Raw genomic sequence first — 17,174 nt, forward strand, 5'->3', positions numbered from 1 at the left:
TCTCCTCTCTTTTTGCACAATTACAAATCTTTCTCTTGTTGAACCAGAGTTAAAGTAGTGATATTCAATGATGATGATATTGAGGCCAAGAACAAACCTCTAAAGCTAATCCTAGTAGTTGAAGCTTGAATGCTTGATGTTGTAGTAAGTGATTATTTGCTTATATTTTTGTGGTTGTACTAGATATTTTATACTAAATATTTTATATTATAAACTAGACAAATTATCATGTCATTCATTTATTATTGTTTGTTATTTTTAATATGATATTATATTAATATATATACACTATATAAAAAAATGTATTGCCGTGTCCGCGCCGTACCCGTGTCCTATATTTTCAAAAAAAAGCTATCCTGTGTCCGTGTCGTGTCGTGTCCGTGTCGCCGTGTCCATGTCCGTGCATCATAGGTTGAATCATGTTAGTTATCTGTACACGATAGATTCTATCATACAAAGCACTTGATGAGCCTCATTTTTTTTATATTATAATAATAGTTTGAAACACTTTGTGGACCACCCACCATAGGAAATGTAGTCATTTTGACGGATTTGTCAGCTGGAAAAAAAAAGAAAATCCACCAGAAATTATGATTATTGGCAGATTTTCGACGACATTTCGGGCGTCATAATGAATTTTTGACAAAACATTTTCGTCGAAAACGTTACCGACGGATTCATGATTGAAAAAACAACCGTTTTTGAGGCATTATCAGCGGATTTTCTGTAAGAATTTCCGGCGGATTTTCTGCAAGAATTTCCTGCGAATTTTCCTGCCGAGAATCCGTTGGAAATTCCCGCCAATTTCCACCGAAAATTATGGCAAAAAGAATCCACGCTTTCCTTGTATGCGTAGGCCTGCGAGCGTAATGCATAAATTCTTTCCTTCTACCGCCTACCACCTGCGACCATATGCGGTGGGTGGAATAATCTATTGATCTCATAGAGGATTCCTCACCAACTCCAACCTGACTCTTTCGAAGCAGTGTATACTCATCATACAATAGATAACATAAGATTAATCATTGTATAATTGTTACTTAAACAGTTCTCTTAATATTACAAACTTATAGACTCACAAAGGCCCTTCTTGCTCGCTCGTCCACTATTGCTAGTCCCTATTGCTAGTCCTCCTAACGCTAGTGGATGCCAGTGTGCAACTTAACAACAGCGAGTTCTCTACAACGTATCTCTTTATGCAATATACTTAGATTAGTATTCATAACTAAATAAATTATTAAAAACATGTTAAAATTCCTACCAATCATCGCTTGTGCTTAGTGTGTGGAATTGAGCCCCCAGTATGGAGGGCACTGCCCATGCCCCCAACATCAAAAGCTCGGTGCTATCTAGTATGGTCCCTCCTAGTATAGTCTTGGCTGCCCCGAGCTCTGATCCGATTGGCCCATACAGTCTCGCCAATCCAAAGCGGTTGCTCGCCTAACTTTCTAATTTTCGTAAGCATGTCTCGCAGGCGAGTCAATCCCCGCTTCTCAAATTTTTTTTGATCGTTACATCTTGCTGGGGCTACCAGTAGAAATTTCTCAGCATATCAAAAAGTAAAACATAGAATATTTTTTGTTAGATTAATTAAAATGCACATGTATTATTGATACTGTTAATTACAAATCTCAAACTTCCTATACTACATGTCGCGAACTTCTTGAGGGATTTTCTTCCAAGAAATATATGGAGCATCAAACTTGCTCCATTTGATGTCTCGTATCTTGTGTGTGAGCTGCTTAGATGGATAAAACCTACACAAAATATTTTGTTGAAACATTATTTATCAAAATATTTGAGCAATGTAAAGCATGCATTACCTACTTGTCACCCTCATGCTCAATCAACATGCACCCATCTGTCGTCGGTGCTGTTGCAGTATGGGTGAAAGGTCCTCCTGCAAAGGCCTGAGCAGGTGGTGGGTAGTATTATGGCAGGATGTATGGTGGGTATAGATAAGTGTTAGGGACTCTTAGAGAAGATGGTGGGGGTAGTACGGGTAGAAAGGCGCATTGTGCGTAGGATCTGGTAAAGACAAGAGGGGGTTTGGGGAGTAAAGGATCTCAATAAAAGTGTGTTAGAACTTATAAGGATGAAATTGATCCCTTTGAAAGAAATGACACGTACAAAATTACTAAACTTCTAAGAGAAAGAGACCAGTAGGATGCTAGTAAATTTTCTCACCAAACACAACATTAATGGAAGTATGAATAGGATTCAATGATTTTGTTGGTGATGTAGAACGGGAGGGGGGTGATAAAAATTAAAGATCTAAAATTCCATCTCAAATTTTCCTTAATTAATGGATTTGAATTTGAAATTCAAATAAGAAAAGAAGGGAGGGAAGAAGGGAATTAATTTTCTCCTTAATTGAGGCCTTCAATTAGGAAGGAAATCATTGAAGTAGGGGAGAGAGGGGCCGGCCAAATGAGAGGGAAGGAGGAGGTGTCTAGGTTCAATGAATAATCAAGCATTAATTGGGATTGGAAATTAAATCTGAAATTAATTTCATATTGGGAGTAATTGGAGGGGTTTCCTAAAGTAGAACTTATTAAATAGGAAAGTTTTTGAAATCCAAATTTTATTTGAATTCAAATTGAATAACTTTCCAAATTAACAAATAGCTAATTTATGAAAGACTCTCAATTCAATTAAAATTGAAATTTAAAATTGAAATCTGTCAAATTGAAATACACCACATATGGAAAGGGATTAATTTGGGATTTGAAGATTTGGAGGCAAAGAGAGGCACTATGTCTGGTGGTCGAGGGCTAGGGTTTGATAGTGGCGTCTAGGAGTAAAAGGAATGTTTTGGGAGGTTTTGGTAGGGAAGAAATGATCCTTGAGGCCGGTGGTGGTGGGACTTATGGCCGACGGGTGGAGGAGAAAGAAGGGGTAGTGGTGTACGGTTTAGAGAGTAGGAGGAGGGAAGAGGGAAGCTTGGTCAGCGGCTATGGAGTGGGTATGGCCGGCGGTCAAGGGAGAAGAAGAAAAGGAGTTCAGGGAAAGAAAGATAAAACCGTGAGCTCGGACGCTTCTTGCGGCCGACGGGCGATACGTTTCCCTTCACCAAGAGATTTCAAGCCACGAGCCCGAACTCTTCCTGTAGCTGGTGAATACTATGATTCTCTCCCATAGGGATCTCACTAAAGTCCTCCCAAGGAACATAAGTGCAGAATAATTTTTTTATTAAAAATCCAACATACCAATACAATAGCAAGTGCCTCTATATATAAGCCTTAAAAGAAACTAAAAGACAACTTTGCCTCTTGGGCTTACATAGGACAAAACATGATCTTTATTTCTTCTTAAAACAGCTTTCTAGTGTAAAAATTAAATTTTTATATTAAAAAACTGCTTTAAGAAACAATAAGAAAGTCGGTCCCAAACAAAGCCTAAATTTCCTCCATTCCTCTAATTACACTATACTAACTGCCATCTTTGCTTCCAGAACATTCAGGGATTTATGTGGGATGAAGAAAAGGTGAACTCTGAGCTGAAGAACTACATGATCAAAGGTTTCAAAGATGTGAAGGACATGTGCAAGACCCATAACTGTGATCTGCGAATGGGAGCCTTTACTCTTGGGATTAATCGGGTTGCCCGAGCAACTGTCCTTCGAGGTTGGGAAGCCTGATTTTATTATTATTATTATTATTTTGGGCCTTCCTCCAATGAGTAAATAAGTGCAAACAGTCACATAATTTATCTAAAATTTTTGCTTCTAGAAACTTCTCTGTGTAATTTAATATATAGTCTTGTTTGAATTCTTTCCTATTGTAATAGCAGTCATCTGCTGATGACTTACATTTTTTCCCCTTAAATAAAGCTTCTAATAGTGACTATTGTTAGGCAACTAAATTTTTATCTGTTGACAGAGAGCTTTAGCTGCTACTATCAGCTAAGATGTTTCGAGTGCTCTTAAAAGCCCAGAAAATTGCATGTCAAAGCGTATTTATTTATCATATTTGGAAATAAGTATTGTAGTTTATTTTTTATAAATATATTTATTTGATATATTTTTAATTTCATTTAAAATCAAATCAAATTAATTTTGAAAACATTCAAAAAAATAACATTTTAGGTGTTTGGAGTAATTTTAAGGATATGTAATAATGCAGATATAATATAGCTCATTTGAGATTAATCATTAAAGACTTTAAGTTTTTCTTATGCTCATTATAACCCTTTGAATCCTTATTCTACCATGTATTCTCTTTATTTTTGAATGATTTATTTATAGGCTCATAGAAATTTGTATCATAACCATCTTAATGAAATCGACCATCTTATTTGTCTTTTTTTTTTAATGAGAAAATAATAAATTTGAGTTCTATTATATCCATTTTTATAAGTGATAAGATGATCATCTCTTTTCTTAAATAATGTATTAGAAATTGCAAAATCATATAGAGCAAAATTTAATATAATTTTATCACCTTCATTAATCGCTTCAAACTTATAGCCACCATGAAGATTTTTAAAATCTTCTGTCTACCAACATATCTATTTAAATATACTCAAATTTTTTCAAGAGAGATATTTTGAATTAATTCTTCAAAGTCATTTCGAAATTTTAATTTTACACACATATCCAAACCGATTTGAGAAGCATAAACTCTTATAATATTAATAATCTTAGCATTAATAATAATCTTCAAAGTTATAATTCTATAAATAAGGGGATGATTTTATGCCTAAATCAAATAAGGAAACACTTACAAAATGATAAAATAATATTTATATAATTTTTACTACAACAATATCATGCCTTTATCCCACTAAGTGGGTATATAATTTTTACTAAATAAAAAAAAATCAGTTCATCAGGTACTATAGATTCAATTAATCTTCATGCTAAAGTTCTATTTAAGTCATTAATAATATACATGATGAATTGTTTAAAGAAAAAAGTTAGATTATATTAAAAATTAGGAGATTTACATACATATCATCAAATTACATATCCCAATTACTTTCGAATGTTTTTCTTAATGCACACCTTTGTTGTTATGTGAGGTTTCTTCTGTCACCTGAATTAAATTTTAATCGGAACAATTTTTTTATTGTTTCTTAAAACAATTTAAAACAATTTTTTAATAAAAAAAATAATTTTATTCTAGAAAATCACTTTAAGAAATAATATGAAAGCCGTCCCAAAATAAAGCCTCAGGATTTCCAAAATCCGGATTTCGGCCCCTCAAGATTTCCAAAATCTGAGGATTTCGTCCCAAAATGAAAGTTAATGAAAGTTACCAAACAATTTTCAGGATTTTGGCCCCTCAGGATTTCCAAAATCTGGATTTAGATGATTTACGAAATCCTACTTAAATCAAATCCTGAGTGCTACCAAACAACCCCCAAGTGTTTCAAATTTTACACAGCAAGAACCAAACTAAGGTTTGTTTGGGACGGCTTTCTTACTACTTCTTAAAGCAGATTTTTCGTACAAAAATTTTAATTTTTATACTAAAAAGCTATTTGAAGAAGCAGTAAGAAAGCCGTCCCAAACAAAGTCTAAGCCTCAAAAGAGTAAGAAACAAACAATGTAACAACAGAAAAAACCTGTGATTCCAATGACATAAGCACAACATAGCAGAAGATTCTTTAGATTACACCAAGCAACTACAAATTTCAGCCACTATTTTCTACAGCAAAAGGCAATTACACTTTCAAGAAGAAACTTGAAACTAGTTTTCACATATAAATGCTATAACTATTATGCAAAACTTTCTTGAATGATAAAACCATAGTAACTTTAGATAAATGGAGCCATTCCTATAAGCTTCTTTACAGACCCAATGCAGATTTGGTTTTCCTTTAGCTTTACATTTTTCCTGATACTACACACTTCCTTTCTGTAAGCCATTTTACTGTACGAAGCAACAAAGCAAAAAGTAGGCTGTGCAATTAAATACTTCGAAAAGATTACTTCTTCAGAGACATTAAGGCAGTTGAGAGAACTTTCTTCCCGTAAGGACTACTACGGAGTGCAGAAGAATGTGATATGATGGCCTCTACAAGATCTCTATGAAGATCTTCGTGCACCTTACCATCATGAGATAAGATCATTTACTACTCTACGCCATTTAAATGAAAAGTAGGTAATAAAAAAAGTGGGGAAACAAGCTAAAGTACCTTGGATTTAATCAGAGCGGTTTGCATTACATAGTTTCCGTATGGATCTTGCAGGATCTGTGATAGTTGAGGAGATCTCATTAGTTCCTGAATAATTTTGGCAAAATTGTCCTTTTCGGCAAGTTCGAGGCATTTCTCAACCACATTACTGCTGTACTTCTGCACTGAAAGATGATCATAATTTCCCATTAACTGTTGCAGTACGACAGTGGTTGCCCATGGGTCATGTAAATCAAGGATATATTGAACTACATAATTCCTGCACGAAGACAAATTCAAGAAATGGATTTGTCATTCTATTATGTTTGGGTTCAGAAGCAGTTTAAAAAATAAAAAAAATGTGATAAACAGGAATTGGAGTGCAATGACATACCCATATTGATCTTTGGAAAGGATCAGTGAGTAGGATGAGATCTTAGCTATAAGCATCTGCTTTTGATCATCGTCTGAATGCATAAGACATTTTTGAAGAACACAGCAGCCTTGGCGATCTGTGGCCAGCTCTACACAATGGCTAATTGCGGCGTCGACAAGAAGCTGCAAGATAAGGGTTGATAGTGAGTCGAGTGGTGTTCATAGGATGAAATTTATCTTATTAAAAACCAAGTGGTAGGCCAATACATCCCAAAAAAACGCCCAAACTAATGCTAATTAGATCATATCATATTTAGAAATATCCCAATTCTTTAATTTCAAGCTTTGTCAATCATTCTTTATTCATTTAAACTTTCCAAACTGATTTAGGCTTAGTTTAGGACGACTTTTTTACTGCTTCTTGAAGCATATTTCTGGCATAAAAATTAAATTTTTTTACTAAAAAGCTTCTTCAAGAAGTAGTAAAAAAGCCATCCCAAACGAAGCCTTACCAAGCCAAAAGAAAGCATTATTTTTTTAGGATCACGGTATAATGAGATTTGGATGATCATAAGAGAGGGCATTTTTTGAATTAATTTCACGTGTAATCAATCATCAGTGAATTTCTACTTGCCATCAAGGCTGGTTTGGCATTTAGAGGAAAAACACAAGTACAAGCGTATTTCCACACATCAGGCAACGAGAACCCAAAGATGAGCCTATAATCATTGTGCAACGGCTTAGCTATTATTGAGTACCTGCAAATAAAATGATGAAGCATAGACATGGACCGAGGCTTCCACTAATACAAAGGAAAGAAATGGATAAAAGTCCCGAAGTGCAATTAATAGCACATTTTATACATTTTAGGCATTTACCAATAAAAAAATATTCTTTAAATTTAAGCCTAGGAATGATGAGTTGGGGTGGGCATGCTGGAGTTTACAATAACAAGAGCTTGTGCAAATTAATGACTGCATATAATTTAGCAATACGTTCACAATAAGCTTGAATCAAGAATTTTTTCTTTAATGGTAGTCATTTATGCTTCTTATATAATGCATTAAGCTCTCTCAATGTTAAACTTCGCCTAATATCTAGATTCCAGAGTAGCAAGAGCTTGCCCAATACAAGAATGGTTCACAAGCCCAAGATATTAGAAAACCAGTCATTTTCTATCATTCTTCCAATGTTTTACAGATCCAGATCCTATCAAATGTTTTTAAATGTTGCTCTTAACATAATTCTTATTGATTGTGATCTACAAAATATACTTCCACCAGATAAATAATGCAAGGCAAACAGGAATAGAAGGGACATAAGAGTATAGACCATGCCATATTCCTAAAATCAATAAAATTTTGAGAATTAAAAAGAAAATAATTTTCAAGATAATCCCCTTAGAACCAAGAGATCTATGCAACACAATGATTAAAAGGTCCAACAAATGAAAGGACAAACTATGGTGCTAAGATGTTAATCTCAGATGTAAGAGACCTCCAGCAACTTAAACAGAAATCAGGGAGAAAATATCCTAGTTGCATAAAAAAACATTATGATCAATAGATTATTTACATAGTTGAAAGAAAACTCAAAGGACCAAAGATAGCTAACATAATATTGCTATCATTATCACTGTTTGCCCAGTTAAAACTAATTGAGAAAAACCTGTCCACTGATACTATGAAGAAATCTAAAAAATTATCTGATTTTGCATTTACTAAAATTAAGGGTAACGATATTTCTCAATCATCATTCATGACCATTACGTCTTAAAAATAAAATTCTGAGCTGAGCAAGGGAAAAGGGATGACAGAACTGCTTTGAGCAAAGGTATCAACTGAGATGGGTGAAGTCAGCGGTGAAGGATTGGGCTGAAAGTGTGGTTAGAGATAACAATGAGGGAGGAAAGAGAGCATTTTGAGGTGATTGCATCAGCCTTTAAGTGGTCGGTAGAGTTGCAGGCTATGAAGAGAATGAGGTGCTGCTTGGCCCGGGGGGTACAAAAAATTAATTTTTTATACTAAAAAGTTATTTTAAGAAGCAACAAGAAAGCCGTCCCAAACGAAGCCTTAGATGCAAACATGAATAAGCAAAGGTTGATAATGTACAATTTTATCATAATAAACAATTTTGGCAAGGTAATTAATTGTATTGGCATAACAATTAAGGAGGTTCATGAACTTTTGGATACTTCAAGCACACTGTAAATACCTGGTATGGATGGAACAAAGAAAATATTACATGCTTTGCATTCAATGACGACTAAAAAGAAAAATATTCAATTGTACAGTAATTTAAATATTTGAATGCTATCAAAAGGTCATTGAACATTCAAAAAGGTTTGAAGAGATGAAAGTAGTAAAAATATGAACTGGATGGATACAACTTACAGATACAAAATGCTACGGTGCTTAGGCAGATTAAAACTTATACTAATAACATTAAAATTCATAATGTGAAAAGAATCCCTAAAGCTTCAGCAGTTCAAAAGAACAAATAACATTCATGGTTGATTAAACTGCCAATTCTGGATTTGAATTTCATATTTTCCTCATCAGTTTTAAATGTCTCGGCAGACTTTGAAATTAAGCCATTCCATGAATTTGTAATGGTTTCAATTTCTCAGCAGTCTCTTTATCACAAAAAAAACAACATGCAAGACTGAGGAAGTATTTCCAAATAAGCAGGCCTTTCTAGGATCTAAACTCCAAAGTTTACTGAAATCAAAGGGAAATCAATTCACTGTATATTTCTTAAGAGAACTTAAAGACCACTAGTTTTAGTTTCTGCATTAGATAATGATAATGTTCACAAAGCTTTTAACTTCTCAATAAGTAGCATCATTTCATGCATCTTAGCTCATCCCTGGCAACTTCTTCACATAATATTTGAGAAAGTGACTGATAGGATCCTTATTTAATAATGCATATAGAAATCTCCAGACTATTCGTCTGTGACCAATTTAATGCCGTGCTCTAATTTAGTACATCAACTATACAAAATTGATAAAAAAATGTTCCCTCATATTATAATTGTGAAATAAAATTGATCTCAATTGATCCAAAACGATCCATTTGGGACTAAATGAGGATCAATTTTGTGTAGTTAAGGACTAAATTGGAGCAACATGATACTTTAGGACTAAATTTGCTATATACGAATAATTAGGACTATTTTGAAGTTTACAACAATAATACAACATCAAGCCTTTGTCCCATTAGATAGTCGGTTAGATGAATTCTTTTTCTTCATTGTATTTTATTAAGAGTCAAATTCTCATTTAAATCTAATAAAAAAAATGTCATTTCTAATACTTTCTAACCAAGTCTTTTTAGGTCTATCTCTACCTTTCTTAACATAGGCTAGATCTATTACATCTATTCTCTTAATCGGGTCATCAGAAGGTTGACATTTTATGTGACCAAAACATCTAAGGTTGACTTCTCTAATCTTATCTGCCACTGAATCCACTCCAACCTTTTCACATATATACTTGTTTCACATTCTTTTTCTAAGTGTAAAGCCACTCATCCACCTGAGCATTCTCATCTCTATAACACTTAATTTTATGCTTCTCTTTTAATGGCCAACATTCTGCCCCATAAAGCATTGCAGGTCTCACCTCCATCTTATAAAATTTGATACATATATTTACATCTCACTAATATTCCTCTCTCCCTCTCCAAATCTGAACACAATTCCTCCACTGGCTATGCTTATCAGAGGTAGAAGAAAATTCATCGTCTCCTAAGTCAAACCACTTCATCGATCAACAATCCTTATCTTAATCACTGATTTTTCTTTGAGAAGGTTTTTTTCTCTTAAATGCTACATTTGCCCACCCAACAAAAAAAATTGCTCTATATAATGGCGGCCAAGATATCCACTAACTTTTGATCACACCACTGACCACTTCAGTAATCTCCATTTCTACACCAAGTTGAAAGGAGAAGAATAAGTGATGCTCTTCAACACCATGCAACCATCATCTTATATAATGTTTAGAAGTCATAAGCATGATAAGTTAGCTATGAATTGGATATTAACTTTGGTAGCCACTAAATTTGAAAATTAAAACTATATTTGGTATAATATTTTTGTATTGTCATTTGAAACATTGTTAAGCATATCAAAATAATCAAACCAGATATCTCCATTTCTTACTAGTTTGCTGGCCAAGACAGAAAAACCATCATGCTAATATTGTCTAAATACTTAAATTTATATAAGATTAACTAAAAAATTCTTTCAAAAACTTAAGCCAAGAAACAGATCTAGATAGCTGGGTTTGTAGTATGTGTCTTCGGAGGAATAGAAGCTTGAATGAACTTTAACATGAGTTGGAAATTTTGTAGAATTAGCACAATTCTCTACACTTTAATGTTCATGGGAAAGGCCAAACCATTTTTAGCAGAAGCAGAATGAAGTGCTGTGTATAGCAAAGATGGTCAAACTATCACATTAACAAGTTAAATTATAATATTTTGTAAGTGTTTCTTTTCACATAGGATAAAGAACGAATTTCAGATCTGCAGAGTACAGGGTTCTGACACATAATCTTATGGAAGACTGGGCTAGAATGATATGTTTACATTGGCAAATAATAACCAATCTCAGCACAAGAAAAACATTGATCTAGGAAAGACAGATTTTATCAGATGGTAAACTGTTAAAACAGCAGTGCGTAAAGAAAGATTGCCAGGAATCACTAACAATTGGGTGATGTTGAATGAAAATCTAAAAACAAGAGATCTAAGAAATAATATTTGCACAAATTGACCAATATTATATTAAACTTTAAGTTTTGATGTCAACAACAGATGCAGCTCCTGCAGAAGCATAAGTTGTGATCATTTTGTTGCATGAGTTCAAAAAGTTACCTTGCTGTACTTAGAAAGATATTGCAAGCACCGTTGTGCAACATGATTACCATTGATATGCTTCATTACTGAAACGATATTGGGAGCCAAAGATGACACAACCATAGAAATCTGCTCTGGCGTCCGCACAGTTTCAATTATCTTTTGCACAGCACGGGTTCTGCACTTAATGGAAAAAAGTCACTTAATAAAAGGATAATGAATAAATCTTACCATCAACATCGTCATAAATCATGAAAAGAGAAGTGTACCCATGCATATCACATGAGATTCTAATAAGTTCATCATTATTTCTGGTAACGACTTTCAGTATAAACATCATTTTCTCTTCATTGCATACTTCGAGAAGCTTTTGAATAAGGTAATTTCCAAAAGGATCAGTCATGAGCTCAATGATATGGAAAATAATCTCTGAAAAGATCTTGTCAATATCTTCCTGACTACCTTCAGCAAATTTTCTCTGCAGAAAACGGCATCCATGCTGATCCTTTGCCAGCAAAACTATTCTCCCTAAAACTTCATTGACTGAATTGTATTTTTTCTGCATTGACTTTGAAGCAATCCCAGAGTAAAAAACATCAGAACATGAACCTCTATAGCTTTGATTATCCAATTGCAGGGATCCATTATTCAGACCGTAAGGCTGGCGGGCATTGCCATTTGACCATCTCAAACTGTTTTCATCAAAAAGCAATGGTTGATCCGGTGCAAAAAGACTGGGCCTAAGAACTCTAACTGAGTTCACACCATGTGACCTAGTCAAAATCTTTTCTGGAAAGCCGTGAATTCCAACTTTATCAAACATCTGATGCCTTTGGAAATCCTTGACAGAGCAACTTAGACCATTAGCAGATAATACCTTCTCTCCATTCCAAGAACAAAAGTTCTCAAATCTCTCAGATGACGGCTGACGCTGGTATTGGCAATAATCCAACAAATTAGATTTATCATAAATTGTATTACCGTTCAGATGTAGATTTTGATTACAATGTTCAAGGCGTTGAGGGATAGGAAATTCGAAGCATTGGTGCAAAGTATTTCCATTAAAAGGCCCCCTACCAAAATTAATATTCTTTGGAACTTGATGGACTTCAGGCCTTTGATTTTGTAAATTCTGTGCATATAAGTACTGTTGATAGAAACGGCCAAATCTTTCATCTTCCATGCTATGCCACAGCATACCTTGTTGAGCTATATGCGAGGGAGGGGATCGAGTATCCATATAGTAGTTGGGCTGATATACATTAGGTAATTGTACACCCTGTGCGGTTGGTAGCAACTGATGAGTATTGAAGCAAGAATTGGGCATAGCCATGGTGTTCATTGGACAAACCTGCTGATGGTCGGAAAAGTTGCCCACTAAACTCCGTGCGATTTGGTTTGGTTCATAAACATTGCCAGGTTTAAACAATTTCACATTACATTGACCATTAATTCTATCACATGGATCTATAAGCTCATTTCTTGTCATAACAGGAGACTGCGCTTCAAGCTCAATACTTGATAGAGTTACCCCAGTAAGGGTTCCAGATGGGGGTAAACTCATATCTATGGTATCATATCCAAGAATGGAGTTATTTTGGTGGTTTACATTCTGTTCATTTTGTAAGAAAGTTCGATTCAGAGGGCTTTGCTTGCTCGTAACTGGAGCAGGAGAACTTGGTTTTGATGTCAGATTCTCTTCAATGCTCATTTCCTCTAGTAACCGTGCCAGGCATTTTTCATCAGGCAAATTGGAATTCTCTTCCCTATGAATCGCCTCAGGAAATTCATAACCCTTATTTAGTTTTCTTTGGAGTTTCTGGGGACATTTGGAAAATGCCAAATCGCCATTGTAAGACATGCACCCTCGATTTGTAGCAGGCAGGGGAAAATTAGATGGTTCGGAAGCCTTTCTGCTTTGAGAAGATAGGCTACCAGCCTTTTTGCTAGAAGAAAATTCCATCGTCTTCCTTATGGAGTCTCTATCCATTTCTTGAGAATGAATAGTGAGGCTAGTTTGCTTTAAAAGATGGTTCCCAGAAGTTGCATTGGGAATTTCCCCAAGAAGCTTCTCGAATTCATCGTAGTCTTGCTCAACTATGCATCCTTCCATGGCGAAAACAGAATAATCTTTTAAGCAGCCTGAAAATGCCAGGAAAAGCCAGTTCTTCTCAGCAATGCAGATCCAACAATGAGTTCCTTCAGGCCACAAAAATTATATATCAGAGGAATTTAAGTATATTTAAATTAGATAATTAGCACACTTTTCCAAACCATATGCAATCAGTCAAATAAAAAAAAGAATTGAACAAGTCCTTAGCACTATTTTTGCTAAAAAATGAAAAGTTCAGGAACACAAACCTCGGCATTCAATTCATAAATAATATTCATCATAAAAAACAGGAGAACAATGGCTTAACAAAATTCTCAATTTTTGCAAATTGTCATCAGTCAATGTTGCAACATATCAAGGAAGAAATAACTAAATTATTGATGAAAGACTAACACATATATTCACAAGAAACTTGAACCTAAAGATCCCCAAATTCCCTCCCCTTCACACAATAATCCAAAAGAAGAGAAGAAGAACAGAGCAATGAACTCAAATACATACTTTAAACAATCCCAATGCTCTAGATTCATAACTTAGCTGGATCAAATCCCATAAAAGATAAAAGAAAGGAACTAATCTGAGATAATTACCAAATGGAATCCGTTATCAAAGTTAAATCATCAATGTCCACCAGAAAACAATCCCAAATTCTCAGCGAGGAGTTAAATATAATTTTCAGTTATTATATGGAATAATAAATGGAACGCAACTCTGTAAAACCCCTAAAACCCTGATCATCCCCAAACAAAACCCAAACTTCTTTCCAAGAAAAAGAAACGCAAAATCCGGAAAACAAAAGCAGAAACGGCAGAAAACCCATTAAAAAGGATCGGAAACAGGGAGGACACGATCGGCCGGGATCGCAGAGAGATCAAGGAAACCGAAAGGGCATCGGTCTGAGGATCAGAAAGAGACTCACCGACAATGGAAGGAAGCGATGGCTTACACAAACTGGTGCAAAGTTAGGAGCATTCAGAGAAGGTGAAAAATGAGTTTTTGGGATTCGGGAGGAATGCGGAAGAACTGAATAGAGACTGACGGATTGTAATGGTCATCGAGAGAGGCGGCGTGTTTAAGAAGCGAGAGAGAAGGCAGGTTTTTAATCCGCAACGGCTGCCCTCTTTCTCTGTTCCCCCCTCTCTCTCTCTCTCTCTTCTCCAGTTCGCTCTCTCGCTATTCTCTCTCCCGGCATCTCCCTAACTAGTTTCCGTATATAAGGTGCTATGCGCAGTGTGGGGTTCGGAGGAGGAGCACATCCATGCAATGCATGCATGCATGCATGGATGGACGGATTTTTGGTCCACCCCTTCGGTCTAAGCGTTTCTTTGGGAGTTTTTGGGTTGGGCTTTAGGTTGGGTTTAGGTCAAGATTTGGTGATTTCAAATAACTTTGGTGACTTTTGGGGATTAATGTATAATATTTGTAAAAATTTTTCAATAGAGTTAAGGGCAATACTGCAATTTCAAAAATTATTATATAAAAAAATTATTTTCATTTACTTTTTTAATAACCTAATAAATATAACTAGGATATCATTCATTTTAGTTGGAAATAATAGGGAATATTTTTTTATTGATTCAAAAGGTGATATAATTTAACCAGAAAATTCAATTGATCAAGTATGAATATTTATATACATCATTTGAGTTGAAAATTTTTAGAAGTATATTTAGGTACAACTGAATTAAATTTTAATAAAGTGATAGTCAAACTGAATGTCTTTAGATAATGAACTAAATGATACCAAAAGTGATCTAATCTATATCTAGATGAGTTCAAAACCAGCCCTCATGAGGTGTGGTTCAAATTTTCAAAATATTAATTAATGCATTAAATGATTTCTAAACTTTGCATGCTTGTAATCAATCAAATGAAGCATCTTTTCGAGAGTAATCTAATGAGACTATGACACTCAATTCTGGGTTCTTAAGACAATTTATTGCTAAAAATTAGGGTGCACTTGAGGGAGTTAACATTAAATGTTTGAAAAACTATTTTGAAAATCTTTGCTAAAATTAGTAAAATGCCTAAGAAGAAAATTATAAATAGATGTTTATTCTTTATATAAAAGGGGAAGTTTGGACCCTAAGCTAAATTTGGAGAGAGCTTAGAGCTTCACCCGATATTTGACGCCAATAATCACTGTCAGCTATCGTCGTAGCCCAACCATCATCACTTGATTGATGTGGCCATTAGTCATTGCATATTCATTATTACATGACAATCATCACCTGATAAGTCAAGCTATAGTCTCCTGAAAATCGTCAACCAACACAATCACCCAACCACCTTTATTAGGGGTGTCAATATTTGATAAGACCCGAAAACTAAACTAGACCCAGCCCAAAAATTCTGGATTTGGGTCAACCCATTTGAAAAGTGGGTTGGGTTAGAATTTCAAATACTAACTCAATTGTAAATTTAGGTCGGGTTCATGGTCTCCCTTATGCTCACGTGCACATAGTCGCCCCAATGCTCGCACTCGCACCCGTGTCCACACGCGCACTTGACCTCGCACCTGCACTCGCCCGCTCGCAAGTCGTGGCCTCACCTTCTCATTCTTGTAGTCGTGGCCTTGGCCTCGCTCGCTCATGGCCACAAGGGTGAAAGTTCATGAGGGTGGTTAAATCCTAAAGAACTAGTCCCGAGACTAACTAAGAGGGAGGTGAATTAGTTATTTTAAAATTTTCTTAATCAAACGAAAAAATTAAAATCTCTTAATACGAAAGTAGAACTAATTTGATAATAATAGAAATCAGATATTTCAAACACTAATCAAATCACATAAAAATGAAAAAATTAAAATGCAAAAAGTAAATAGAAAGAACACACCAAGAATTATAGTAGTTCGGTCAACTTGACCTACATCCGCTCCGTGGAGAATCCCTCTCTAAGTATTACACTAAACAGAAGTGACTATCCTTTTGCTCACACATTAGGACGGAGAAGCTCTTACAAAATCTTTCCACCGACCTAATGAGACAAAGAACCTTGAATCCTTTTACTCCCTCCTGAAGTAGGCAGAGAATCAGAAATTTTTTTTTTCACCCTCCTAGTGAAGACAGAGGATCTGGGAATCCTTTCACTCCCTCCTGGAGTAGGCAGAGAACTTGGATCTAATGATGATGAAGATCTCCCTCATAGCCACCAAGGAACTAGGACAGTAGCTTGAATATGACGATGAACATCTTTCTTGGAGCAACCTTTGTGAATCCCTCATAACTTTCCCTCTCTCATAAGGATCTCTCTCTCTCTCAAGCTCTCCCACTTCTTTCTCAGGTCAACTCCACAGCAAAAGATTAACTCAAGGGTTAATACAATTGCTTTAATAGAGAGCATCCAAAATAAGCAATAATTTTTAATTATGCGCAACTAATCATCCTATACAATCGATAGATCTCATGTACAATTAGTACAAAACAACCCTTTCAGCCAGGACAACCAACATTGCCCTGTACGAATAGTTCAAGAGAATTAGGCTGATTGTCCCAGACGATTATAATATTGTCTAGGATGATTAGTTTAAATATATTAAACTTCGTTTAGTATGATACCCGACGATGTCTAATTATCCCATGTACTTCTCTATCATCTAGGATGAAAAGGGTCAATCATCATAAATGATTAGTTGAAAAATTATGGTATTCATCCAGTACGATAGGTGGCGATCCCTTATCGTCCCATACATATTCTCTGGTATC

General features: G+C 35.1%; 2 protein-coding genes across 6 annotated transcripts in view; one reads left to right on the forward strand and one right to left on the reverse strand.

Moving 5' to 3' along the window:
• Positions 1–3,859, forward strand: part of LOC110096490 (glutamate dehydrogenase 1, mitochondrial) — a 24,688-nt gene extending 20,829 nt beyond the window's left edge. For all 4 annotated transcript variants that reach the window (XM_020822477.2, XM_020822486.2, XM_020822492.2 and 1 more), the window contains exon 11: positions 3,455–3,859. In XM_020822477.2, coding sequence (XP_020678136.1) covers positions 3,455–3,640 — 186 coding nt within the window. In that variant the 3' untranslated portion in view covers positions 3,641–3,859. The remainder of the gene's footprint in view (positions 1–3,454) is intronic.
• Positions 3,860–5,552: 1,693 nt separating this feature from the next.
• Positions 5,553–14,654, reverse strand: LOC110096511. 2 transcript variants are annotated; one of them, XM_028696024.1, is made up of 6 exons: positions 14,393–14,654; positions 11,630–13,559; positions 11,379–11,538; positions 6,515–6,678; positions 6,142–6,400; positions 5,553–6,041 (listed from the first exon to the last, which is right to left on the reverse strand). In XM_028696024.1, exons 2-6 carry the CDS (start codon positions 13,471–13,473, stop codon positions 6,021–6,023), a joined length of 2,448 nt encoding a protein of 815 aa, XP_028551857.1. In that variant the 5' UTR covers positions 13,474–13,559; positions 14,393–14,654; the 3' UTR covers positions 5,553–6,020. The 2 variants fall into 2 exon arrangements, with proteins under 2 accessions (XP_028551857.1, XP_028551856.1); XM_028696023.1 differs by having other exon boundaries at positions 5,553–6,051.
• Positions 14,655–17,174: the final 2,520 nt, after the last annotated feature.

The sequence above is a fragment of the Dendrobium catenatum genome, unplaced genomic scaffold (assembly GCF_001605985.2).
Source record: "Dendrobium catenatum unplaced genomic scaffold, ASM160598v2 fragScaff_scaffold_716, whole genome shotgun sequence".
Classification (NCBI taxonomy): Eukaryota; Viridiplantae; Streptophyta; class Magnoliopsida; order Asparagales; family Orchidaceae; genus Dendrobium; species Dendrobium catenatum.

Excerpts from the sequence above, each read along its gene's own strand:
- LOC110096511 (XM_028696023.1), bottom strand. The coding sequence starts at position 13,473 with ATGGAAGGATGCATAGTTGAGCAAGACTACGATGAATTCGAGAAGCTT. Across the intron at positions 11,539-11,629 it reads ATCTCATGTGATATGCATGG|AACCCGTGCTGTGCAAAAGA; the intron begins GTACACTTCTCT and ends CATTAAGTGCAG. Across the intron at positions 6,679-11,378 it reads ATCTTTCTAAGTACAGCAAG|CTTCTTGTCGACGCCGCAAT; the intron begins GTAACTTTTTGA and ends CTTATCTTGCAG.